At 62.3% G+C, this 25947-nt stretch overlaps 3 protein-coding genes across 8 annotated transcripts in view; all 3 read left to right on the plus strand.

Annotated features, from left to right (window-relative positions):
- The first annotated feature begins 4392 nt into the window (after positions 1 to 4392).
- On the plus strand, positions 4393 to 13376 carry TMEM9 (transmembrane protein 9). Of its 6 annotated transcripts, none has more exons than XM_081123806.1 (7): positions 4418 to 4458; positions 4843 to 4941; positions 5184 to 5297; positions 6207 to 6368; positions 6680 to 6788; positions 7384 to 7512; positions 12482 to 13376. In XM_081123806.1, exons 3-7 carry the CDS (start codon positions 5215 to 5217, stop codon positions 12632 to 12634), a joined length of 636 nt encoding a protein of 211 aa, XP_080979932.1. In that variant the 5' UTR covers positions 4418 to 4458; positions 4843 to 4941; positions 5184 to 5214; the 3' UTR covers positions 12635 to 13376. The 6 variants fall into 6 exon arrangements, with proteins under 6 accessions (XP_080979934.1, XP_080979932.1, XP_080979933.1 ...); XM_081123807.1 differs by lacking the exon at positions 4418 to 4458 and adding an exon at positions 4461 to 4533; XM_081123808.1 differs by lacking the exon at positions 5184 to 5297 and having other exon boundaries at positions 4393 to 4458; positions 6277 to 6368.
- Positions 13377 to 19876: 6500 nt separating this feature from the next.
- On the plus strand, positions 19877 to 20386 carry ASCL5 (achaete-scute family bHLH transcription factor 5; the record flags this gene model as incomplete). The annotated part of the gene is made up of 1 exon (XM_081123981.1): positions 19877 to 20386. The coding sequence occupies one exon, from the start codon at positions 19877 to 19879 to the stop codon at positions 20384 to 20386; it is 510 nt and encodes a 169-aa protein (XP_080980107.1).
- A 1479-nt stretch (positions 20387 to 21865) lies between these two features.
- CACNA1S (calcium voltage-gated channel subunit alpha1 S) overlaps positions 21866 to 25947 on the plus strand; it is a 30674-nt gene continuing 26592 nt past the window's right edge. The window contains exons 1-3 of the mRNA XM_081123920.1: positions 21866 to 22094; positions 23532 to 23637; positions 25442 to 25581. Coding sequence (XP_080980046.1) covers positions 21943 to 22094; positions 23532 to 23637; positions 25442 to 25581 — 398 coding nt within the window. The 5' untranslated portion in view covers positions 21866 to 21942. The remainder of the gene's footprint in view (positions 22095 to 23531; positions 23638 to 25441; positions 25582 to 25947) is intronic.

The following is a 25947-nucleotide window of genomic DNA, read 5'->3' on the forward strand; positions in this document are numbered from 1 at the left end:
GAGGAGGCTGGCGAAGGTTTGGGCCTGAGTCTTGCCCCCCTGCCCCCTTCCCCTCACACTCGCGGGCCCGTGAGCTCCCCCCGGGCAGGGCCTTCTCCCTCTCCCTCAGGTTGTCCTCACAGCGCCCCCACCCTCGGTTCTGCCCAGGAATTACTCGCCCTCCGGTGTTCTGCCAGGAGACGCGAGCATGCTGATTACATCACACGCTTGCAGGTGGCTCGGTGGCGGCCGGGACGGTGAGAGGGCGTCTGTTCCTGGCCCACAGGCCCTGGGGTTAAGCTCCTTGCCCGCCAAGGCCAATGTCAGAACTGGAGATAGATCTTCTCCACGGAAGGACCTCCGGGCGGGTGCCCTTGACTGATTGGGGAAGATTTAGCACCTCTCCGCTCTAGTCTGTGATGAACTGCCCAGGCTGCTAACTGCTTCGTCAGCTTTCTTTCCAGGGACACCCACTGGGGCGGGAAGAAGGACCTAGAGCCACGCCAAGGGCAGTCACCCATGGCAGGAGCCTAAGGGAATCTGGGCAAAGTAAGCCCTTGTCTCCAGGGCCCCCGGGAGGAGGGATCAGAGGCCAATGGCCAGGAATCCAAATGGAATGATGTATTTGTTTGCAATCTATTTTTAATATCCTGTCAACATGACCTTCTTGTAACCAGGGCCTGGACGAGCTGTGGGGCAGGCTCATTCCTGTGGCCCCCCAAGAGAATAACTCAGAGGTTATCCCATCAAAGGACAAAACCCTGAAATCAAGAGGGAGCCAGACTCCCCAGCAGCAGGCCTGGCGCTTCCCATGGGCTGGGGCCGTGGGTAGCTGGCCCCAAAGGAAAGGGCGAACACCTCGCCAGGCTCAGCAAACTGGTCCACAGGCCACAGCTCATGCTGTCTGATTGGAAACAGTCCCGGGGTTGAACCCACTGCAGCTGCTGGGGTCGGTGGCCTCTGTGAAGAGCCAGTGGAAAAACCCAGAGCAGGTGCCCTGGGAAGATCCCCCGCTGAGCACACAGCAGGGACCAGTCCTGAACCCCAGCCCGAGGGGCAGACACACAGCGCCCAGCAGTGACTTCTCTGGTGGAGGCCATGCGCCCTGGAAGCAGGAAACAGACGCTCACCCAAATCCTGAGTCCTGGTTTCACCTGGGGGTGGGGGATGGGGCAGGCAAGACTGAGTCCTACAAGCCTCACAGACACCCAAGAGCTGCTCTGGCCCCCGGCAATGTGCCCCAGGGCAAGTCACGACAGTGTCTGGGCCTCAGTTTCCTTCTCTGTTACACGAAGGATTCAGTTCCGAACGATGCCCAGCCTCCCACTCTAACCAGCAGGCCCACCACGGGCTCTGAGAATAGCTGTCTGGACAGAAGGGACACCCCAGAGCCTTCCTCCCAGCCCCCTTCCTGGGGGAATCCTGCAGCCCAGTCCACGTCACCCCTACGGGCTTCCCACCCTCCCAACCAAGCGATTAGGGTGGTTTCCTTCGAGTCAATTGTAGACTTCTTAAAAAATGAACTTTGAATTCCTGGGTGAGCAAACAACATGGGTGTGAGATTCAGACAGAAGGAACCTCTCCACCTTGATCCGTTTCCACTTTGCAAACACTCCCCGGGGTCTCACGTTCATCCTTCAGAGGTGTGTCAGGTGTAGTGTAACCCATTGACCAGGTGGGAAACTGAGGTCCAGAGAGAGGCTGTGAGGCAGGGTGAGTGGCAGCTCTGAGACCTGTCTGGGCCTCTGGCTGCTCGCCCCCCCCCCGGACCTCCCCCCAGGCTCTGTTCCTCAAGGCCCCGAGGACCGAGGGAGCGGAAAGCCTCTAAAACCACCAACCCCTCCAATCCTGAGTGCAGCTCGAGGTACGTAAGTGTGAAGCGAGTATGTGTAAGAACTGGATTAATGTCTCCGTGCTGCTGGGTCCCCTGGGATCAGCAGGGCCAGGGCGGCTGGCGAGGTTGCCAGCGGTGACCTCAGGGCTCAGCTGGCGCCTGGAGCCGGTGGCCAGGACATCGCGGCTGTGGCCCGGCTCACTTTCTGCAGCCTTTGCTTCTCGCCCAGGCCTGGGCAGGGGGCCAGGGTCTGCAGCCCGGGACGCCCCCACGGGATTCATGTCAAGTCCTCCCAGGAAGGTGAGGAGACCCCCCTCCAGCTGGTTTCTCCCCCAGGCCCTTCCGGGCTCAGCCTGTTGGGTGGGCAGCAGGCGGGAGGGTGGATGCCCTGGGAGCTTGGCCACATGTCTCCCCCGGGTTAATCACCTTGGGAGGGAACCTGAGCTGTCCCTGTTTCCCTACAACAAGCCTGTCGCCTGGTGGGGTAATCTCCATGTTTCTCAGGTGACAGCTGCTGGCCTGGGACAGAAATGTCCTCATTCTGGGGGCACCACCTCCCCCAGAGGGTCTGGACCAGGGCAGGAGGGTGGGCTGGGCGGGGACCCACGGCTGGAGTGTGAGGTGTCTGGTGAATAGGGCCGGGGGGCCACACAGGAGTCTGAACGGTCCCCTCCCCGCCGGCCCTGCCCTGCTTAGCCCCGGTGCACAGCGCCTGTCCTCTACGGGACACGGGGCAAACATATAACCTTTCCATTTTTGCAGCGGCTTAATGAGCCTCGGGCCCAGCACCGGGCTTGACACGTCGTAGACACCTGATGCCTGTTTGTTGATTCACACATCCATCCACTGGTCCCTCTGCCAGGGGAGTCGTGTTCTCAACCCTGTTGGAATTTTCACCACGCACTTAAGACAAGTGTCCAATGTGCTACTAGTAAAAACGTAAGCGTCCAGAGGGGTGCAATTCTCGCCTCTAGAGATAAATTAGAAGGAATTGAGGATTGTTCCTCGCAACGGATCAAACCCATACCTTTGCTTCTGAGCTCGGCTGTGCTGTTCTGGGCAAGAGAGACAGGGCTGGAGATGGCAGAGGACACTGGCCCTTCCTCTGGTTTCACCTTGGGGCTGACCTTGGGCTAACCACCGAGGCATCTTGACTTTTCTTGTCGAGGGGCAGGTGTGCGAACAAGTTAGGTGCATGGCCCGACTCCTCTTCTGGACTTTGAATACAGGACAGTGACTTAAGGACAAGGGAGACCCATCCACAGCAGTTTACTGGGCCCGGGGCCTCTTGTGGGCTGTGTCCTGGCTGGGGCCTCCCCATCTGGCTGGCTTGGCTCATCCTGGGAGTCAATGAATCACCCTCAGAGCAGCCCGCCCTGACCACATGGCCAACAGGGGCCTCCTTGCTGTCTTTTCACATCTCTAGTTAGGGGGATGTAACTATTGGAGGTCTGTACCCGCCCCCACTGTGTGTCTCCTGAGATAGGAATCCTGCACCCCTCAGGCCTCACAGGGGCCACCAGACATCTTATTATTTGTTGAAAGAAAAAGCTATGGAATCATAGGGGCCTCGGCCTTAGTCTCATCAACTCTCCCGCCACCTGTCTGTGACAGTCACAGTCGTCCCGCCAACCCCATGCTCAGCTCAGCACCTGCTCCGTCCACCAGAGGGAAGGACAGGGCTGTGCTAACCGGTTTGATTTAAAGCACATTTTATGTTAGCTGAATATTATAAGACAAAAACGTTAAGTCTGTATAACATAAAAACAACATTTTTCAAACATGGCACCCCCAAAACGCTGACTCTTACAGAATTTATTTTGGTCTAAAGCAAGCGGGGAAGACATCTCACTGGTGTGAGCCGCACAGCACACGCGCTACATCTCACGTGGCCGCCAGAGGGCAGTGCGGGCTGCTCATGACAATGACATTGACCCACTTTCAAATTTCACAAATTCGCCTGGTTCAGAACGCGTTCAATAACCTGAAAGCGGCGCTTTTCAACCATTTCCATCTCTCGGCACACATAAACTAGTTACTAAAATTCGGCGACACACAAAAAAGTCTATTTCATTTTTTGCAGATCTGACCAAAACAATAGGTATAATTTTTTTATTCATTCACACCCGACGGCTATTGTCATTTTTTTTTTATTTGACAATTTAAGGGGAAAGAGATCAGTGCCCCTGACTATTGCATGTGTTAAAAATTCTTGCAGCACTGCGTCTGGTCTCTCCTGCGGAAATCGGCTCAAATTCCTGACATCCCTAAACAGCATTTCAAGATTTTGAGGACAAAGCCCTTTAATCAGTTTTTACTGTGATTGTTGTAGTTGCTAGCTCATTTTGTACAAAGTGTTTTACCTTGAAAACAGCAGGACGGAGCCCGCTTAGCTCCTCTCTGAGCCCGAGTGTCCTAAGGGCCCCTCCCTTTCCACGTTTGGAAAACCGACGGTCCCTTTTCTTGTTTGATTGGGGTTGAAAAATGCCTCCTAGTCCCTTGCGCGGAGCGCCTGCACCCGGGCGGAGGCGGGCCTTGTTGCCTGGGCGACGGCGCGGTCGGGCTGAGGGGCTGCTTCGGCAGCCAATGGAAACCGAGAGGGGCGGGGCCAGCCGGGTCTCGCGCGGCCGCCGCGGGGTTCGCAGGTGAGCAGACGGGCGTGGGGGAGGGGCACGGGATCGGGGCGGCCCCGGGGGGTCCCGCGTGACCCCAGGCCCCAGGTGGGAAGGGCGCGGGCCTGGCGGTAGGGTCGGGGCTCCCGGACTCTGCGCCCAGGTCTCGTGGGGCCTGAGGGGGGGGAGGGGGCGGTGGACGACGGGGCAGGAGGCCGCGGGGCGGGGGGTCGGCCCTCCCGGGCGGCGATCGGGGCCCCCGGGACGCCCCCTCTTTCTTCCCGGCGCCCGGAGTCTGGGAGAGGGGAGCGATCGCAGCATCTGGCGCCGGGAGGAAGCGGCCCTGGCACCCAGGAGCCCAGCCCCCACCTCCCCAGGTGAGTCCCGGGCCCCCGCCGACCGCGCCTCCTTCCGCAGGTGTGGGGTCCCCCGGCTCCCAGGCCGACCAGCATGAAGCTCCTGTGCGTGGTGGCCGCGATCGGCTGTCTGCTGGCGCCCCCGGCCCGGGCCAACAAGGTGAGGGGCGGGGCCTCGGCACCTGCGGGACCGCCCGTGGACCCGGGCCAGCCCCTCGCTCGCTGCGGCCCTGCCTTTGGGGGGGGGGGGCTCCCTCAGGGGCCAGACCTCCTACCTTGGGGCGCGGGGACAGGGGGGACTCCAGCCTGACACCCGTGTTCGGGGCACTTACCTGAGCTGCCCTCACCTTCCTTTGCTCGGGGGTCACCGCCCCGGTTCTAATAACCAGCATCGCTCTGCAGGTGTCAGGCCCCCCCAGGTGGAAGTTTCTGCATGGAGGGTCCCCAATCCCCAGGGCCGGGACTCCTGAGGTCACTTCCATTCTTTCGGGGTAAAGGACCCCGACCTGGGTCTGGGTAGGTGTGTGTGCAGGTTGAGATGCTGATTATCACTAACGCTCTGGCGAGCCTGCGGTGTTAACAAAATCCAAGCGAGTTCATCTGACCACCTACTGGGCTGTATTAACTGATTCCTGAGCCAGGGCAGCCCATCCAGCGACTAGGAGGGTGCTCTGAGGTGTGGGGGGTACGGGAAGGAAGGATTTTATAAGAAGAAAGGTGGGGAAGGGAGCACAGGAGAAAAGAGCAGGTTATTTTTTGGCCTGGACATCTTTTCTTTGGGGGAGAGAAAAGGAAGTTTTCGGTCATGCACGTGATTGCCCCTTCTTACTACGAGGGATGGAGAGGGAACCACGTGACCGACGACCTTCCTGGGGCTTGGCCAGAAAACCCCAGACTGACTGGTTGATTAAGATGTTTCTGGGAAAGACTGAAATTGCAGCGAGGTCAGGTATTTTATCTGGGCTCCGGGTCGCGGGCGTTTAGCTTCCACTGCCTCCGGGGAATTCCTAACGGGCGTGAAAACACTTGTGGCCTGTCTCTTATGGCTTCAGAGGGGCAGCTTGAGTATTCCCATGGAAACCACCCACTTTTTCTCACTCACCTTGCCCTGTTCCCTCCCCCAGTCTTAGGGAGTTGGATATAGGGGGGAAGAGCCCAACCATCAGGACTACACTGGACAGAGGGGCACACACAAGTGTGGGCGTAGGGTAGAGGACTGTCACTTTGCTTGCCACACCGCCCTCACCCCTCCAGCACCCTACTAGGGGGTGGCAGTCCTAGGCAGCTTCCTGGGACTCATGTGCCTACCTGGACAGCTTGTCCGGAGAACCCCGTGATGTAGCATCCTTCCTGGGGAAGTCATTCTTCGCAGAACTTGGGGATGGGGAAGGTCAAGGGCATTCACGTGGTCGCCTAATGGAGCAGGGAGCCGGGAGGTTGGAGTCTTGTTGGAAGCGGAGCCCAGGACACCCCTGACGCACGCCTTGTCCCCCAGAGCTCTGAGGACATCAGGTGCAAATGCATCTGTCCGCCGTATAGGAACATCAGCGGGCAGATCTACAAGCAGAACGTGTCGCAGAAGGACTGGTAAGGCTGCGCAGGCGCACACGAGGCCGCTGGGGGACCAGTCACGCTCGGTGTGGGTGGGTGTAGAGCTGGGGGCCGAGGGTGTGCCTGTGGGTGGAGGGAGCGTTTCTACACGGGGACGCCCCCGTCCTCGCCCAGTCCCGGAGGGAGCTGAGACATGAAGTCCCGGGGGGGGGGGCCCAAGGACCTCCCCTGATGTGGTCACAGTTCAAAGGGCACCAGGGGACAAGCCTACTGACGACAGCCCACACCAGACGCCGAGGCCACGGCCCTCGGGCGCCCAGGCCCACCGCCCTGCGTGTCTGTTGCAGTAACTGCCTACACATGGTGGAGCCCATGCCCGTGCCCGGGCACGACGTGGAGGCCTACTGCCTGCTGTGCGAGTGCCAATACGAGGAACGTAGCACCACCACCATCAAGGTGACCGCCCGCCCCGCCCCGGCCCTGGCTGCCAAGTCCGTGCAGGCTTCGGCTTCATTCTGGAACACTACGGGTGGCCGTGGGACTGGCTTCCGGGCAGGCCTGTCCCAGACACAAGGACCCACTTCCCACCCCGGGGAGCCGGCCGTCCCGTAACCCCTGTCCTGGGGCTCCGCTCACCCCGGGTGCTGTGTCCCCAGAACGGAAGCTTCCCTCTCAGCATCCTGCTCTCAGCCGTGGGGGACGACCGCACACCCCGGCCCACCCTCCTTGGCCTCCGAGCTCAGCCCCTCCCCCCCGGCCACCCCTCTTCCCTCTGTGCAATGTCCCTGGCTTTCACCTGGTGCTGGACTCTTCCCCACCCCCACCTCAGGGCACCTCGAGGTGTCCTGATCCCCACGTGTCATCGTCCCTTGTCTCTCTGGCCGTGGGAGAACCGACGGTGCCTGTGGGATCCTGGGTTTGGGGTAGCAAGTGAGTCCGTGACGTGGGGCCCTGTGGCCGGCCCTGGCACTGTGTCCCTCGAGCCGCAGCCTGGGGCCCGCAGGTGGTGCAGGCAGAGGATGGCTGTCCAGAGGGCGCGGTGTCTCCACAGGTCATCATCGTCATCTACCTGTCGGTGGTGGGGGCCCTGCTTCTCTACATGGCCTTCCTCATGCTGGTGGACCCCCTGATCCGGAAGCCGGACGCCTACACCGAGCAGCTACACGAGGAGGAAAGCGAGGTACTTGGGGCGAGGCTGCTGCCCACGGTCCTGGACCCTGGGGTGGGGGGTAGCGGAAGAGCCCCTTGGGGGCCTGGATGGGGGTCCGGCCCTCCCCCGTGGTCCCGCTCACCCCTCCTGCTCAGTGTGCCACACGTCACCCAGACTCCCGTTTTTCCTCCGCGGGCCAGCCCTGTGCACCCCTAGATGACGCAGCGGGGTGGCTCTGGATTTCTCAGATGTCTGGCGTCAGGCAGCCTCGGTGGCAGCCGAGGCACCGTGTCTTCTCATTACACTGTGTTAGGCAGGGACCGGAGCCAACCAGGCCTGTGTCATGTGGCGTCCCGGTTGCCCGGTGGTGCCAGGTGGGCAGTGGGCTTTCAGGTGGCAGGACACTGCTCAGCACAGAGCACAGCCCTGTGGCCTCGAGGGAAAAGCGGTGTTTCAGGCACCCATGGGAATTAGGTGGGTGCTGCCAGATGGGAAGCTGGCATATCGCCTGAGGAACCTTGCAGGGGGAGCGGGGTGGGCAGAGAGGGTGTCAGGAGGCCGCTCTGAGGAGGCAGCGCTCCCCCAGGGAGGCTCAGGTCTCGGCCATGTCCTGGGACAGGTAGTTGAGAAAACTGGAGATGTTTAGCTAGAAACAAACAAACAAACAAAAAGCCAGACTCAAGGATGGCAGCATTAGGACGGCTCAGAAGAGAGCTTGGCCAGGGGGCAGCAGGACCCACAGCCGGGGGCCGGGGACGGTGGGGCACCTAACCCTGTTTAAGAAGCAGCCCCGCAGTCAGGCAGTGAGCTCGGGATTCAGGGTCCCCAGAGGTCCCCAGCTCGGAGCATTTCAAGCCCAGGATGGAGGCGGGAGAGGGTCAGGGCTCAGATCTGAGTGTGACGTGGGGCTGGGCCTGCTGCTGCTTCGGGGTACCTGCGGGACCACTGCCTGCTGCCCCCAGCCTGTGGCTCACACTGGTTTGGCCAGAGGCGGGGCCGAGAGCCCGAGCCTGGCCCGTTGGAGGGGGTGCCACTGGAGTTGGGTGGTCCGTGTTCGGGAGGAAGCCCCGCGTGCCTACCTGGTTATTAATGCTCGGTAATAGCAGCTCTGGGGCGGGGGCATCGCTAATAAACACTCGGCGATTAGGGCAACACGGTAATTGCAGCCCTGCTGGGGCGTAATTGAGAGATGCGCGATGATTACAGCCCGGTGCGATTTCCCCGGAATGCAAGGCTCCCGGCGCGGCCTCCCGGCTCCTGCCTCCTGGACGCAGAGCCGGAGGAGGAGCGGCCCCCGCCCAGGGGTCTGAGCCCAGGCCCCTCTCCCCTGGAGGGCTCCCCACTCTGAGTTTTAAGTCACAGCTGCCTCTGGGTGGGGGGCCATGGCAGGAGGGGTCAGATATGGTCAGTGTAGCTCCTGGAGCAGAATGTGAATCAGAGGGTGGACATCGGGGGCAGATTTGGGCTGAGGAAGATGGAGTGGCCCTCCCGGCAGCTGTGAGGGGCCTGCCCCCCGCCAGCACCCTGAACCAGGACTGCCTCCCCTTCCCTGTGGTTTGTTACTCCATGGGACCTCTTGTGACCCCGTCTTAGGTGCTCCTGGTCATCCCTTCTGGGGCTCGGCGGTTCCCCTCCTGTGCACAGGCCTCTCTTCCTCCCTCTGTCCTTAGAAGTCCCACAGCTGCTCTGAGGGTTTACAGACTGTGTCTGCCTCAGGGGCAGCTGCCCCAAGGCAGAGCCGACCCAGGGGTGCGAACAGGGAACATGAAGGCCGAGGGCAGGGTCAGGTTTAGGAGACGACAGTTAGGGAGGAGGCTGTGGAAGGCTCTCTGCTAGACCAGGGTCAGGGACTTACCCTTCCTTTGTGTTAGTCTGGGAGGGCTTCCTGGCAGAGGGCACCTTCAAAGCCAGCTCCGAAGATGGTGACAGCTCAACTGCTGTGGAGACCAGGGCTGAGTAGATGGTGAGGACACTGCTGGCCCTCCCCTCTCAGGGCACATGGGGACCATAGGGATAGGGGTGTCGGGGGTGTGGGGGGCTGAGGCAGAACAGCAGGTCCCAAGGCCCTCAGCTGACCACTGGCCGGAGGCTGTCTCTGGGTTTATTCATGGTCTGGAGAGTTTCCCTTAAGAAAACAAGGAGGGGGCCTCCCCTGCGTGGGGGCACTTAGCTTTCACCCAAGAGGAGGACAGTCAGAGCAGGGCCTCTTGGGTTCTTGGAAGTTCCCCTCGGCCTCTTTGACTCAGTGACCATGAGAAGGCAGCTCTGTCCAGGCCCCCGGGTTCCAGCCCCGCACCCCCAACCCCTCCCCGAGCCTGGGACCCAGTCAGAGGTCCGATCTGGAGGGAGATCACACCGCAGGATTGGGGGCCATGGCTCCATCCCCCCAGCTCCTGCAGCAAGGAGCTCTCCACCCGGGGCCCCCGCAGGGAGATGAAAGCAGCATGTCCCTTTGAAAGCCTGGCAGCCTCGCGCTGGGCGCTGCCTCCCGGGATTCCAGTAGCATTAGGCCTAATCCCCGGGCTCAGACGCCCTTTGAAAGGAGGAAGCTAGCGTGTTTGCCGGGACAGAGACAGAGCTGCTCAGATGTGTGGGTCTGGTCCCCTTTGAAGAGGGAGAACAGCGTCGAGGAGGCGCTGGGCGTCTGCTGCTCAGCGTGGGCTCGGTCTCTCCCCACCCTAGAGATCTCCCCACCGGGGCTCGGGGACAGCGCTGGGCCCTGTGGGAGGGGCGAGCGGGGAACTGAGGAAGGATGGTGATGGCCCCTGGAGACACAAACTGACATAAATCGACATAATTCCACGAGAATGGTCCCCTCCCAGGGGTGGGTGGGCAGCACCTATGTGAGGCTCCTGGTCCTGGGAATCTTGGAAAACTCGGGTGCCGAGAGGGATACTCACCTTGTCTCCTGTGAGGACAGGACAGAAAGGTGTGGAGTCAACGGGCGTTTCCAGACCAGACCTTGGGCCCCAGCCTTGGTCAGGCACTGGCTGCTGGCTCCCCAGTCAGTGCTCTGCCAGCTGCTGTCCCGGGTGCTGAACCCCAGTTTCACTTGCTGAACCCGGAATCTGTTCGGTAGTTCTCCCCCAACACGATGGCGCGTGTGCGGCTTTAAAAGCACTGGTTTGTCCTAAAGAACGAGACACTTCACTCAGGTCCACAAACCTAGGACGCAGTGTGACTGTGGGAGGGGCGGCTGAGGCCCGGCCAGGGCTGGTCACCATGTCCAGGAAAGGCCGCAAGGGCCTGTGGGGAAGTGAGGCCGGGGATTCGAGGTTCACCAGCTCAGGTTCAGGGGCCGGAGACCCAGCTTTGGAGAGAACGGGGTTGGAGTGGCGTTGGTCCTACCCCTGGCTGCCACCCGCAGAGCACCTGGGGACCTGGGGACCTGGGGACGGGCCCTCGCAGGGCGTCTCTGGAACACAGGTGGAGCCTTTAATGCCTCTAATCAGACTATTAGCATGGGGCCTCCACGGCAGCCCCCCACCCGGGAGCCGCTTGTTGAGACTTTACACGGAGGGAGAAGGGATGGAGCTGCGGCTGTGCGGTTCCCTGAGGTGCTGCCCTGGCCCCCTGGCTTCCCCTCCCGAGCACAGGGAGAAGCAGGGCCGAGCCTTTCCCTGCCCTCCAGCTGCCTCGGGGGCTCCCCCAGCTCCTCACTGCTCCCAGAAGGGACCAGGCTGGGACTGGGGAGGGAGGCCCAGTGGCCCCACACCCGGGATGGCTAGGTCCTGGTGGCCCACAGCGTCCCAAACAGGCCTCAGTGTCTACTTCACCCAGGCAGCCGTGGTGAGGCCCGTCCTTGGCACCTCGGAGCACCTGTGGTGCAGCTGAACTGGGTGGGGGAAAACAGAAAGGTTCACAAGGCCACAGACGTTCAGAGGCAGGTCCCCTGGCTGCAGGCTGCCCACTCGCCCCCATCCCTGCCTGGGCCCCCAGAACTGCCTCCCCTTGCCAGGCACGGGAATCGTCCTGGGCCCTGGACCCTGGACCCGGGCCTCCGGGGGTGCTATGGTTTTTAACATCCCATGGGCAGTGCTCCCAGGATGAGTGACTCAGCTTTGCAGTGACAATAGCCACCCACCTCCTGGCCTCTGCCCTGGCCAGACCCTCTCTGCAACTGCCCACTCACCTTGCCCCCACCCCCACACTCCCCTGAGCACCCCTCTCGCCAGCCTGGCAGCTGCCTGGCGGCGACAGAAGCTGTGCCAGCCCCGGCGTTAGGAGCAAAGTTGCATTTACTGGGCGGCTCTGGGCTTAGAGGGCCCTGCTAATCTCTTAAGAGATGGGTGGCAGGAGATGAGAGGCAGGGAGAGCCGGGGAGGAAATCCCCACGGGGCTGCGGGCCTGGCCCTGGGCTCTAATTCCCCCCAAAGATCAGGTTTGGGTCCCGCAGGAAATGCTCGGGCTTCAGAGGCAGAGAAGTGGTAATTAGGGGCGGATGCCGCCTTGACGACAGAGAGGGCTCGGAGAGCAGAGGGGAAGGGGGGCAGGTGGGTGGGAGGGAGGGAGGGGACCCAGCGTCCTGCTCTGTCCGAGGGTGGACTCCGGGTGGGGATGATGGGTCCAGCACCAAGTCCCCATCCCTGCCCTGTGCCCTGAGTGATGTCACATCCATCCAAGCAGCTTCCACGGGTCTCTCAGTGCCCCCTCCTCCCACCTGGGCCCGGGGCCTTCCTGCTGCCCAGGGGTTTGGTAGCCTCTGCATTGACCATGTGGCGTCCTGAGGCCTGTGCAGTCCTTCCAGGGACATGACTTATGCTGTCATACTGGGGCCCAGATGGAACCCCTCCTGAGCGCCCCTTTCCCAGGATCCAGGGAGGCAGGGCCACCTTGCAGATCCCACAGTGTGGGACCTCCATCTGGCGGCCAGGCGCTCTTCAGGGCCTGTGGGATGGCCTGGTCCTCTGAGAGCCCATGGCCTCGGGGAGGTTGGGACTGCCGAGGGGGCTCAGACTTTGGGGTTGCTTCTGAGACCCCACATCTCTTCCCACTGCAGGACGCTCGCTCCGTGGCTGCCGCCATGGCCTCCCTCGGGGGACCCCGAGCCAACACGGTCCTGGAGCGCGTGGAGGGCGCCCAGCAGCGGTGGAAGCTGCAGGTGCAGGAGCAGAGGAAGACTGTCTTCGACCGGCACAAGATGCTCAGCTAGGTGGGCGCGGGCCTGAGCACCAGCTTCCAGGCCAGATGGAGCCCGGGCCACGGCTCCCCTCCCTCGGGCCACACTCCTGGGCCTTCCCTGCAAAAGCACGTGACGTGTCCTCTGTAGAAATGTTCCCGCTGGTTTAATTCAGGAAGAGTGGGGAGTCTGGGTCTCCAGCTCATCTGCTCGGGTCTCTGGGGTCAAGGGGAGGTAACAGTAGGCGAGTGGGGAGGGAGGTGTTTCAGGTGCTCCCATTTCCAGCTCCAAATGTCAGGAATGTCCTCACCTTCAGAAGGAGGAGCCACAGCCACAGGGGTAGGGACGGCCACCTGCAGTCAGCACGTGCTCCCTCCTGCTGTGTCCCATGTCCCCTCCCTCTCAACCCCGATACCTCGGCCCCACCAGCCTGGCCCCAGCCTTCAGAGTGGCTTTGACGGGACACCTGACGCTACTGGGCCTTTTGGCCTCGTAAACACCGGGACGCTGTCCCCTCCTTCCCTTCAGTCCTCGCCAAGCAGGCAGGGCTGTGCCGGTGCTGACTGGCACCCGGCCCTCGCCCCCCCTCCTGTGTCTGCGGTCCCTGAGCCAGATGGGTGGGGGCACCCTGTGACACAAAAGGCTCTGAGCACCGTAGCTCCTGTCCCGGGGTCCCCACTCGTCCCCGGGTCCACTGTACCAGTGCATGGAGAGCGCGTTCTTCCACTGTCTATAAACAAGGAAGCGTCATTAAACCGTCTCATTTCTCTCGCTCTCTGGATTTCAAGAGATTTCGAGAATGAAGTGTTTCATGAGTGACCTGGTAGGTGCTGCATCCAGAGACGGGACAGCATTGTCCTTGGCAGGTCCAGATGGAGACACAGCCACAGGGTCCCGCTCACCGGCCAGGGTGAGACTGGCCTCTGGAGGCTGCTGCTCACCGTCTGTCCTCGAGGAGCTCGGGGAGCCTGAGAGCCTATTTCTGCTTCATGTTTGTGGGACAGTCTCCTGAAGCTCTGAGTGGCTTCCGATGTCCATGTCTCGCAGACACAGTCAATGGTGCTCAGTGTAAAATTCATGTTTCCGCAGATAAAAACCACCAGGTAGCCAAAGGGTGTGGGCAGCCGAAAACGGGCCTGGAAGACAGGAACGGGAGCCGCTTCCCAGGGCCATCAGAGGCCCCAGGGCTGGGTGACCTCCGTCCCACCCCAGGACGGGCCCTGTGGCGTGTCCAGGGCTCAGGCAGAAGTGGGGCACTAGAAGGACCAGTGATCTGGGTATCTGTCCCCAGGATTGTCCAAGGGAGCCTGCCCTGAGGGCCTCGAGCGGAGCCCCAGGCTGGGCTCCTGGGGAGGCCAAGGTTCCCGTTTGCAAAGATCTGCTGAAGTTCAGAGCCAAGTACAAGTGCTAAAGGGTAGGGTGGGGACACACAGGCCAGGTTCCGGGAGGAGCAGAGGCTGCAGTTGGCACTGGAAGCCGGCGAGGGACACAGCAGCTGAGAGGGGACAGAGTTGACTTTGGACCCAGGGCTGGTGTGCTCAGCTAACGGGAAGTCTGGTGGGGACTGGTGGGAGGCCCACGTTCCAGAGACGCGAGGCCGGGCAGAGGGACCGGCTCCGAGGACACTTCTGCCCTCGCGTGCCTGCCCACCCGACACCTGCCGGGGCTACACTCTGCTCTGGAATTTTCTGGGCCCTTCTGTCACCACTGGGATGTTTGTCTCGGGGCAGCCTGACTCCTCCGCTGCTCAGCTTGGCCCACGGAGGACCAGCCAGGGCTCTGCAGGCTCAGGGTTGTCAGCCCACCCCTGTCACAGGCCCTGGGTCCTTTGGCATTAATCCTTTTACCGAGGCTCACTCTAGGGGTCACCAGGCAGCCTCCTGTACATGCCTGTCCCCTAGAAAACCCTGCTTTACTCCAAGAAAACCAGGGCCAGTAGGTGTGGTCGCAGCCTCTCCGAGCCTGAGCTCCTCCCATCTGCGAGTTTGTCCTGTTACAGGTCCCGACCCCCTTTGCTGTGGTCTTGGGGGTAGCGAGTCCCCCTGTTCAGAGTCTTCCACCCGGCCCCTTCCCCTGGGCCTCCATCACCTCAGCCTCACCCCAATCCCTGTCCTCAGCGCGTGAATGTGCTCGAGTGTCCTGCCCTAAGAAGAGCCGTCCGTAGGCTCCAAGTCCACCACGGGCCACGGGGGTCTCCTGCCCGTCTCCGTGCCTTCCACCTCCCCACCACCTCAGTCCTTCACCCCAAATGCTCTGCAGAGAGGCCGGACGGGGGTGTCCTGCTTCTCATGGGGGGGGAAAATAAGACCCTCGGCCGCAGTGGACACCACGGGCCCCTCCATGAACTTCCCTTGGCTGCTGGGACCCGCCCTCGGGCCCTCTCCGCCCTCTCAGGGTCCCTTCACTTCTCCCTAAATTGATATTTCCCAGGCTCCCGCTCACTCAGCCCCTCGGCTCCATCAAAGCTGCAGCGTCTCCCCTGAAAGTTTGTTCTTGTTCGTGGTTTCCTGGGTGGGTGCTACACTCCATCTCCAGCCCAGACCCCGCCCCCGAGCTCCAGGCCTGTCCACCTGGCTCTCAGCTCACCTGACTCAACTCACCTGGCTCTTGACTCAGCTCACCTGGCTCTCGGCCGGACTGCGGCCCCTGCCCGCCCCCCAGGTGCCACAGAGCACGTCAAAATGAGTGTCCAAGACTAACCTCATCTTTGATTCCAGCCCCAAACCTGGAGTTTTCCTGTCTGCTGTCCCCACGTCCACTCACAAGGTCCCAGCAGCTGTCCCTCCAGGTGGTTGAGGAATCTGTCCCCTCCCATCCCCTCCACCCTATCCCCCCACAGCCCCCGTTCACGTCTTCATCATTTCCCAGGGGACCACTGCAGGTCTAGGGGCCACCAGAGGTCATGTCACCTCCCTCCTGCAGAACCATCAATGGCTGCCCGTCTCCTGAGCCCCAAGTTCTTCAATGAGGCCCAGAAGCCATTGGGGCTGTGACCTTCTGCCCCTCTGGCCTGTGGCCCCAGAACCAATTGGCAGGAGGGATGGATGGGGTAGGGCTCCTGCAAAAGTGAAGGGGGAGTCGATGGGCCCTCGAAACAGGTGCTCCCCCAGGTGGTACAGAGAGGCAGCTGGCCCCCCCATCAGACCCCAAGGCTCACTCCTGTCTGGGGGCTGAGGAGGGAGCAGAGCCTGGAGAAGTGGCTGGAGGGGTGGTGCCCAGACCCCTGTCTATTCTAGTCATTAGGAGATTGTTTTAATGAGCATTAGAAACCAACAGCATAGTTAGCCCATGGGCTGCACGATCTCGTGCATATTAAGGTGAAGGAAAGTAAAGGGTGGGAGTGGAAGGAAAATACTAGGAAAACAGGAATGCCACTGGGCCGGGGCAGGAATTCTGGGAGGACCTGGTGCCAGGGTGCTAGTTCAGGACCCTGTAGAGGTGACCTCTGTGACCCGTCAGCTCCCTCCATCTCAGGCTCCCGTGGGTGGCAGGGGGCGAGAGGTGCTGAGCAGGGCCTGCTGGTGCCACGGGGACAGGGGCCTCAGGCCAGACACCAAGTGGACCCTCAATACTGCAGCCTCCTTGTGGGTCCAGCCCGGGAGCTCCCAGGAGTCACCCAACAGCCCTGACACCCAAGCTGTTGTCATCAGAGCCACTCAGAGAGAGATGTGCCCCCGTAACTATGGGATTTTCCCCACAACAGACCCGTGTCTTCCTGCCCTGCACACGCGCGGGCGCCTCCTCAGCTCTGCCCCGCTCACTTCCACTCCAGGTGGGTCGTCCCTCGCTGGGCGCTCAGTGGGCAGCATCCTGGGCGACAGCATCCCCACCTGCCCTCTCAGGGGCTCAGGTGGCCAATCACAGGCGGCCAGGAGTGGCCCTCTCTCCTCAGGCGGATCCCAGATCAGAGGCGCCCCCTCCGCCCTCCTCCCTCCCCTTCTGGGTGTGTCACGTACGAAGCTCCATCAGGTGAAGTGTACCTGGCTCCCGGTGCCGTGGCGGGAAGCTGGGCAGAGGCTGCAAGGCGCCAGGACAGGCGGGCAGCATGGAGGGCCCGCTGTCCCCCACCCAGAGGCCCACGAGCCGCAGGTCGCTGTGAGCCAAGCCGAGGCGCTGGCGGAGCCGACCCAGGAGGTAACTGCAGGCAGGCGGTGGCTGGGGAACGTGAGGCCAAGAACACGTTTGCTGGGGGCTTAGTCATCCGACCGCTTTCCTCCCATCGGAAGCAAAACAGCCCGTCCTCCCGCTGGCTGGGGGAAGGGGAGAGCTGGGCTGCCGTGGGCACTGCCCACTGGACAGCCCACGGGCACAGGGTTTGCTGGGTGCCTGCTGCATCCAGAGACTAAAGCCCGTCTTTTCTGGGTGGACGTCAGCTGGGGGCTTCCCTGGGAAGGAGCTAAGGTGCAGAGGTTGGAGGCCAGGGAGAGCTGGGCTGCATATGACTGTGGGATACAGCTGGAGAGGTGCAGGGCCGTGGATGGGGGCTCGGCCTCCAGAGCCGGCTGCTGGGGTCAGGTCCCAGCTCTGTCACTGGGTGACCACAGGCCATTTGCTTGTGGGGCTCTGTTCCATCGCTGGTGTCGGGCCAGTGCTAGCGTCTGCCCGGTAGCTGGTGTGGGAGTCCCACAGGTTTAGAGGCATGTCCTGCACAGAGTTGGGAGGATACGAGCATCGCGTTGTTTTATAAACAGTGCTGTTTACTAGACGCGTGATCTGACTTACGCTCACTGACGCTCTCTGAGCCTCAGTTTCTCCATCTGTAATGTGGGGATGAAAAGTTCCCTTGAGGAAATTAAATCAGTTGCTGCCGTAATCGTAGCCAAGACCATGTCCCTGTGAAAAACACCATTTCCCCCATTCTGGGCCCGAGGAAGCTCTGTGGATAGGAATTCTGTATCTTCAGGCCCAGGCCCTCCGAGTAGCTGCTCTGGGTACCGCAGACGTCAGGGAGGCGGTGGCAGCTGTGAAGGGCCTGCCTTGCTGTGACAACCCGTGGAGCAGGTTGGTGATGCCCATGTGTGGCCATGCGCTCGGCTGTCCACTCATAGGCTACTTCTTGGGGACGTCCTGTGTGTCCAGAGGAGTTCCAGCCTGCAGGACGCTGCAGTGGGGAAGGCACAAGCCTGCCCTTGTCCTCGAGAGAGCGAGATGCCAGTGTGGGGCAAGGTAAACATTCAGGCCAGAGGACAGCCCGAGAGAGTGTCCCCAAACCAATCATGCCTAACTAAGGACCTTAGGATTCAAGGCAGAAAGAGAAATAACGGAGCAGGAGGGGGCAGGGGGAGCTCTGGACAGGACAGGCCCACGATTATTCCAGAAAGAAGAGTAGGACTTGGGTGGGGAAGGGAAGGGCCGAGGCTCCCAGACGGGAACAGCCCCAGGCCTAGCGGGGGCAGGGGTCCTGCTAGAGCTGAGGGCTGATTTGAGGGTGCAATGAGAGAGGGTCAGGCAGGAGGCCAGAAGACTGCTGAGGCCTTGATGCCAGGCAGGGACAATTGTCTATGGGCAGGAAGATGTGTTTTAGGAGAGGGACCTGGTTGTGTACACCCAAAGAACTTGTGGGGGACAAGATAGAGCTGGAAGACCTGTGACACCACCACCCCCGACATCCGCCACAGCGATGGTCGCTGAGCTGGTCAGAGGCGGGCGGAGAGGTCTCCACCCACGATCTCCCTGAACTGTGAGGTAGCCCTAGGAAGAAAGTGAGGTGCTGTCCCCACCTACAGGACAGAAAATAGGCTCGCTCGTGGGCCTGGAGCTGGGTGTGGCAGAGCCAGTGCTTTCCCTGGGGCAATGCAGGGGTGGCAGGTGCTGTTGGGGTCTTTCACAGCCTCACCCCAGGATCTCAGGGCCTCTAGGAGGGCGCTCTTCCCAAGGCTGCCCCTGCCTCGCTGACAATACCGGATACGAGTAACTCCGTTCCTATTAGGCGCCACCTAGATTTCCCCAGAGACCGGGGGACTCCCACAGTCCCCAGGGGCAGTTATGACAGGGAGTTAAAACATCCACGCGTCAAGGTTGCCATTGCTTCTCGTGGCCACTCGGTGGCAATGCTGACCACTGGCTCTGCCCAGTCCATTGATCTGAAAGGATGGAGCAGGTCCTGCCAGGCTTTGAGGGGAGAGGGTCCCACTTCTGAGTTTTTCTGAGCTTAAGCAAGAGGGCTCCTTGCTTGAGGTGCCCGGGGGTGCAGCGCCTGGAGCTGGACTCAGTCTGATTTCCTTGGTCACCTTCCTAAGAACATCCTCCAGGAGATGCTACCTTCCCGAGGACGCCCAGGTGACCTGGGGCCTCTCCCACCCGAGCAGACGCTCAACAGTACAGTCATTTGAACCTGCAGAGGGACGTCCCTCCAGCAGGAATCGGAATTTACTAAGACGCTCTCGAGGCCAGTGGGAGCCCCTCCGAGCTCTTGGTTCAAACGTGAAGCCACAGGGGGAACACTGGGGACAAGGGGGAGAGGCCACGCGGATGGAAGGGCCTGGAAGGTAGCAGTGTTGAGACTCATCCCCACTATCCAAGGAAATGACATCGTTGGCACTTTTCATAAGCCGGGCCTGGAGATGTTTGGGGTATATTTTTCTCTCTCGATTCTCATGTATTATTACCCTCCCGTAGGGGATGTTTTAATTCTCTCCGTCTGTGGAGCAGGACTCAGAGGGGCTGACCAACAGCAAGGGCGGACACAGGGCCGGAACCCTGCTCTGGGGTCTCCTCTTCGGCAGGTGCCCCCCCTTACAAAGCTACAATCTCATGCGAGGGTGGGGGTGACACCTGCGCGTCATTGCAGGCCTTTCCTAACCCATGTGTCTGTCCACGCCTCTTCTTTAGGACGGTTCCCGGGACCCTCTGGGGTCAGTTCCTGACCCCCCCAAGCATCCTGGGGTCTCCAAAGTCGTGAGGAACCAGGCCCCAGCTCTGGGGCCCCAGCACACAGCCGCAGGGTTCGCGCCCCCCTCCCCCGGGGAGGAGTCCACATGGCCCGCGAGGGAGAGCGCGCGCCCGGAGCGCGCCCCAAGTTCTGCGGGCACCGGGCTGGGCCGTAGCCTGTGCGCGCTGAGTCTCTGCCCGGTGCCAGCCTAGCCCGCAGCGATGGCGCCCGTTAGGGGGACCGCGGAAGCCACTCCAAAGAGCGAAGAGAAACCCTAACCAGTCCTGGAACCCCAGAGCAGCTGCTGGCGATGTGACTCGTCCCCGCGGTGGGGACGCACAGACCCAGAGCAGCAGAGGCGACTCGGGGAGAGTCTGGCCCTGGGGACAGCCCCCCTCGGCACCATGAACGGTCACTTCTGCCGGGCGCTGATGGACCGGGGGCCCCCGGCGCCTCCCGGCGCTATGCAGCTGGGGACCGCGCCCCCTCCCCGGCCGGCGCCCCTGCCCGCGGAGCCCCCGGGCGCCGTGCCCTTCCTGCTGTTCCCGGGCCCCGCCGCCGCCTACGCCGGCCTCTTCCCCTGCGCGCCAGGGCCCGGCGCCCTCGGGGCCTACGACTGCGCCTTCGAGCCCGCCTTCATCCACAAGCGCAACGAGCGCGAGCGGCACCGCGTGCGCTGCGTGAACGAGGGCTACGCGCGCCTCCGCGGGCACCTGCCGGGCGCGCTGGCCGAGCGGCGGCTGAGCAAGGTGGAGACGCTGCGCGCCGCCATCCGCTACATCCGGCACCTGCAGGAGCTGCTGCGCGCCGCCCCCGACGGCCCGCGGCCCGAGCGCCCCGGCGACGCCCAGCCGCCCGAGGGCCCCCGCTGCCCCTCCTCGCCGGGCTTGGAGTCGGAGGAATCCAGCCAGTGACCTGGGTGCGCAGGGCCGCCCTCCTGCCGAGAGACCTGGGACTGCGGGGTCACGGCGGGGCGGGGCGGACCCGGGCCCTCGGAGGTGTGCCTGCGACCCCTCCTTCCCCGCCCCACGAACGGTCTCCTCCTCCTTTCCAGCTGGACGGAGTTGCAAGGCAGGGGTGCGAGGGGCCAAGACGCGCAGAGGAGCCGGGTGGGCGCAGCGGGGCGCAGGGCCTGGGGAAGCTGCCGCGCCACCCGAGAGCGCGCAGGAGGGCCGCCCAGGATGGGTGCCCCGGGGTCTGGCTCCGCTTCAGCTTCTGCCCCGCGCCGGGGGAAGCAGGGGCCCAGGTTCTGGTTGTGCGCAGCCGGCCGCGGTGCCCTGTGCCGTCCTCCGGGCCACAGGCGCAGCCCTGGGCTTTCCAGTCCCCAGGAGGCGAGCCGCGCTTTGGTCCGGATGCGCCCTGCCCCACGCGCCACGAGATGGCCTCAGATGCCAGCGTCCCCGCCGGGAGCTTGCTCCATCCCCCTCCTGCCCAGGCTGTGGCGCTCTCTGGCCTCCTTGGTGGAGGGCCACCAACCCGTCCCCTGCTCCCAGTGCGGTCCTTTTCTGTGCTTGTTCCCCAGGTTGGGTGAAGACTGTTTTTCCCCCTCGGCTGTACGCCTCTGTGGCACTGCGACCACATGGGTATATTGGCACCGTTTGCACCAAAGGATGAAATAAAACATGTGTTGAGTTTGTGATTCCTGGACCATGGTCTGCCCTCATGTGCCCTGTGTCTCTCTCCTTCCCACTCCCTTTGGCACTTGCTGGGGGGGGGGGGTTCTCAACCACCTTTTTTACAAAGAGCTGAGCACATGCTTTCCAGGGACAGTGCTGGGGGGGGGGGTGGGCAGAGTCCCAGAGACAAAGCAGTTAGAGGGAAAGGGACACAGCAGACAGTCACCCCAATGTGTGGCAGGTGCTGTGCCCGAGAGGGGCAGGTCCCAGGTTGTTCTGGAGCCTTCCCCTGCCTGCAGAGGTTCAGTCCCTGATGGGGGTGTGGGAGGAGTCCTGGCCTTGTAGGGGCAGGTGCAGAGGTGGGAGGGGGCTGGGCAGCCTGCAGCCTGCTGAGCCGTCCACCCAGACCACCCCAAACCTTTTCTAGACAGTGTCCTGGGGCTGGGGGAGGTGGAGCTAACCTTGGCACCAGGGAGCCAGTCTGTAGTGGGGTCCGTATCATGGGCCCACCCTTCTTAAAGTCCTGCCCAGCCTTGAACCTACATCCTGCCTCCCATTGCCCACCCCAGGCCCCTGTGCCTTCTACCCCCTCCCCCCTCCCCCTTACCCCCCTCCCGGAGACATGCTGGGTTGTCGCTGGCTGGGCTGGGAAGGAATGACAGCTGCCTGGCCTCCGGGGCTAATTTTACTCCCTGGTTGTGGGGAGAGTAATCCTCCCGCCCCACCCCTGCTGGCCCAGCAGGCGGGCTTGGCCCTGCAGACTCAGCGGCCAGTCCCCAAGGCGAGGGCAAAGGGGACGCAGGGAGGCCAGGGCGGCGGGGTGGGGAGCAGGAGAGAGCGAGGCTGCCGGGAACATGGAGCCGTCCTCCCCCCAGGACGAGGGCCTGAGGAAGAAACAGCCCAAGAAGCCGGTCCCTGAGATCCTGCCCAGGCCCCCCCGGGCTTTACTGTGCCTGACTCTCCAGAACCCGCTGAGGAAGGCCTGCATCAGCATCGTCGAGTGGAAGTATCCTCTGGGCCCAGGGCAGGGGACTGTGGCATGTGCAACATGGAAGAGGGAGGGGGGACACAGACCACACACGGGGGGCAGGGAGATGGGGACTTGGAGATGAGGGGACTGCCCCAGAGGAGCCTCTGGGAAGGGACGACTCAGCCCAGGGGGAGGAGAAGGACGGGGGGTGGGGGGTGGGGGGGGAGTGGTGGCTTCTGGGCCCTGGTGGCTGCTGAGATGCCTCCTGGCCATCGGTGGCAGGGCTGGGTGTTTAGGGGCTGTCGGTGGGTGTGCCCGAGCCCACATCATCGTGGGGCTCCCCTTAGGTTTTTGAAACAACAGCCTCATTTTTGAGATGGGATTGGAGAGAGTAAAGTGGGGGGGGGGCACTGCAAGTAAACCTTCCCTTGATGGGAGGGGTGAGAGTAGAGAAAGATGGAAGCTGAGCAGGACAGGCCACTGGGAGTGGGGTAGAGGGACCGGGCTGCACCCCACCTGGGACTGGGAGCCCCTCCCATGTTTGCATCAGCTCTGGGAGGAAGAGCGATGGAGGTGCCTGGGTTATCTGGGGAAGGGGGGAGGAGGCAGGCGGAGGGGAGGCCTGAGTCCTGTGGCTGTCAGAGAGGGTCAGGAATATTTGAAATATTTCTGAAGGCCTGGGGGCCGGGCTCCTGCCAGCTGTTCCCAAGGAGAAGCGATACATAGACAAGGAAGACGTGGGACCAGGTTGGAACAGTTTGGGTCAGAGCTGGCCCTGCCCCCACAGCTGCACTCACCCCATCCAGCCTCAGCCACCACCCTCCCGCCTCCGCTGGGTCTGGTCTGGGGCGGGGATCTCCATCCTCTGGGCCTCTGGGCCTTCTCGCCAGGCCTCTGCACCTACTGCACAGTGTGCCTCCCACCTCCCTCCCTCCCCTGGCCTGGCCTGGTCAGCCTCTAGAAATGGCTGTGCAGGGCCCAGTGTGTCTGGGGGGATGTGGGGCTCTGAGGGCGCTGGTCCAGTGGGTGGTCATCCACTCCTTCCTCAGGCTCCATGGCTCAGGTGTCACCTGCCCGCCATCCCCTCTCCTGGTCCTGTTCTGCAGGCACCTAGCCTATCCCCCATTAGCCCCTTTTCTCCAAGTGAGCCCCCCAGGTTGTCCGGCCATAATCTCAGAAATTCATGGCTCCTGGAGAGAGGACAGGTGGGGCAGGTGGGGTGGACAGATGCTTAGAGAGGAACCTTAAGACTCCCAGCTAAGGAGCCTCAGCCAGAACCAGAGCTTTGAGGTCTCAAAGCTGCGAGTGACATTACCTGCCCCCAGGGCACCAGGACCTTGCTCTACCTTCCGGAGAGCAGGGCCCATCCGCTGGGCGTTCCAGTCACCGTGCAGGCTGACCCTCCCTGCCCTCTCACCCATGACCCTGCAAACCTACGCCTCACTCAAGGGCCGTCCTTAACCCCGGCACCAGACCCTTCGAGACCATCATCTTGCTGACCATCTTTGCCAACTGCGTGGCCCTGGCCGTGTACCTGCCCATGCCCGAGGATGACAACTACTCTCTGAACATTGGCCTGGTAAGCGGTGCTCCCTCCTTGCCCCTTGGCCTGCACCCAGCTGGGGAGGCCCCGTGGTGGGCTGTGTGCTGGAGGACGATGCTGGGGCTCCCACCCCTGAGGATGCAGGACCCCCCAGACCACCTGTGGAGTTGGCTGCTCTCCCAGATTCTGTAATGTTGCCAGCCAGCCCCTTGAGGGTGCTCTCTGTGACTGACACCTTCCAAGAGCAAGCTCCTGGACTTCCCAGTGCAGCCCCATGGAGAAGTCCCATCTGACAGATGCAGAAACTGAGGCTAAGGGGGCTCAGCCAGTGAGCGACGGGGCTGCCACCCGTTTCCCCTCCTGGATAGAGCCCAGAGAATCCTTTCCCACCAAGCTCCCCTTCCTGGGAGGGCCTTTTTAGGGTTCTGCACCCCTTGCCCCCCACCCATAACACATGATAGAACCATAACACAGCTGGAACGGGCCATCCAGTATAGGGGACTGTCCAGAACCGGGGTCCCACCTTCTCCCCACCTTGCTCTGGTTTGTGGGAGAGAGCCCGACCTCATGTCCCGCCTGGAGCCCGGGAGGGGCTCAGTAAATCTTCATCTCTTCACTTGCCTGCACACCTAGCCCGCCCAGCCCTCCGCGGAGGTTCCAGGAGCCCAGGCCTGGGCGTGGGAGGCAGGACCCGCTCTGCCCAGGTCTTTGGAGCGAGAGTTCAGCCAGCTAAATATAGCCACTTCCCTCATCCCAGCGGGTCATCCTCCAAACCCAGAGGCCAAGGTGGTCGTGGAGACAGATTCCAGGGGCCTGGGCAGCTGTGAGAGGTGTGGCCCCAGGACCGCAGGCCGGCTCACCTGGAGAGCTGCCCACTCAGTCACCCAGGGGCGGGGGACCTCGTAGCCCCGGGCACCCACTTTCCTCCTGAGCCCCCCTTTCCTCATCTGTGAAGAAGAAAAATAGCTCGGTGGGTGGTGGGGTCCAAACAGATGCCAGGTGCCACCTGCCGAGACAGGGACACGTGAGAAAGAGCAGGTTCAGGAGGCGGAAGACCTCAGGGTGAGCTCGGTGAGTTCAGGGTAGGACAGAGCCACCCGCAGGCGTGGCCTCACCCACAGCTCAGTAGACCACGGCCCTGGACAGGCTCGCTCCGGGCAGCGGCAGGACAGGCCGGGGCAGGACAGGCCGTGGCAGGTGCTGGCTGCTCTCACAGGGCTGGTGGCAGGCCTGTGAGCATGGCCACTATTTTGGGCCCTGCTGTCCCTTCCCACAGCCCCGCCTCTTCGGTCTGGGCCCTGGGGCGGCAGCCACTTGAAAATGGAGCCGCTGATGTGACCGCACCTGCTCCCTGCCCTTCTCAGAGCGGTGGGAGAAAAGAGATGCCCAAGCCCAAGCCGTCCTGGCGCGGGGGTGGGGCACCGCTCTAGGGGCTGCCCAGACCACTCGCTCGCCCGATTCCGGGCCCCAGGAGAAGAGTCATAAAGAAACGAACAGTCCCCGCACTTCATAGACTTTATGGCTTAGTGGGTAGGATTGAGGATGAACAAAATAAAAGTGTGTCTGGTGTTTTTAGTGAGGGGTAAACACAAGCAAAGGGATTGGGACATCCACGTCAGGCCGAGCTCGGTGGCCAGGAAAGGCCTCGGGGACGGATGACGTCTGAGAGAAGACCCGCAGGGATGGGGGCTGGCCACGGCTTGTGTGGCCGTGCGGTGGGGGGATTCCAGGCAGGTGCCAAGGTCCTGAGGCGGCTGGGGAACAGTGTGTACCTGGAGGGGAAGAGCAGAGGCGTCTTCCGAATGCACAGGAGACAGCGGGGCCGCTCTCGCTCCCACAGGAGAAGCTGGAGTATTTCTTCCTGATTGTCTTCTCCATCGAAGCCGCCATGAAGATCATCGCCTACGGGTTCCTCTTCCACCCCGACGCCTACCTGCGCAGCGGCTGGAATGTGCTGGATTTCATCATTGTCTTCCTGGGGTGAGGCCAGGGGCGAGAGGGGGGGGGCCTGGAGGACCCTGTGTTTGCCACCACCACAGCCAGCATCCTGGAGGCAGGGGGGCAGCCCCTGGGGGGTGGGCAGAGAGGACACCCTGCCTGGCAGGTCACACCCCCACCCCTCCCACCTCTCCTGGAGCCCAAGACACACGCACCCGGAAAAACAGCGTCAGAAACAGCTCCACACAGAGCATCCCTGTTTCACACACATGGGTCCTTGGGGTCAGCCATCAAAAGCAGGGTTTGTAAGGGTCTTGACATCTCAGAGAGAAGCGGAACGTTGAGTCCGTAGAGAGGGGAGGAGACCAGGAAGGGCAGGGCCGGGCCCCGGCAAGAAGAGCAGCTCCG

The sequence above is a fragment of the Miniopterus schreibersii genome (genome assembly GCF_964146895.1).
Source record: "Miniopterus schreibersii genome assembly, chromosome: 21".
Lineage (NCBI taxonomy): Eukaryota > Metazoa > Chordata > Mammalia > Chiroptera > Miniopteridae > Miniopterus > Miniopterus schreibersii.

What these genes read in the sequence shown, in the direction of transcription:
- TMEM9 (XM_081123806.1), top strand. Translation starts at nt 5,215, where the DNA reads ATGGAGGGTCCCCAATCCCCAGGGCCGGGACTCCTGAGGTCACTTCCA. An exon ending in GGACCCCGACCTGGGTCTGG is followed by an intron (nt 5,298 to 6,206) that starts GTAGGTGTGTGT and finishes CTAATGGAGCAG; the next exon opens with GGAGCCGGGAGGTTGGAGTC. An exon ending in AACGTGTCGCAGAAGGACTG is followed by an intron (nt 6,369 to 6,679) that starts GTAAGGCTGCGC and finishes TGTCTGTTGCAG; the next exon opens with TAACTGCCTACACATGGTGG.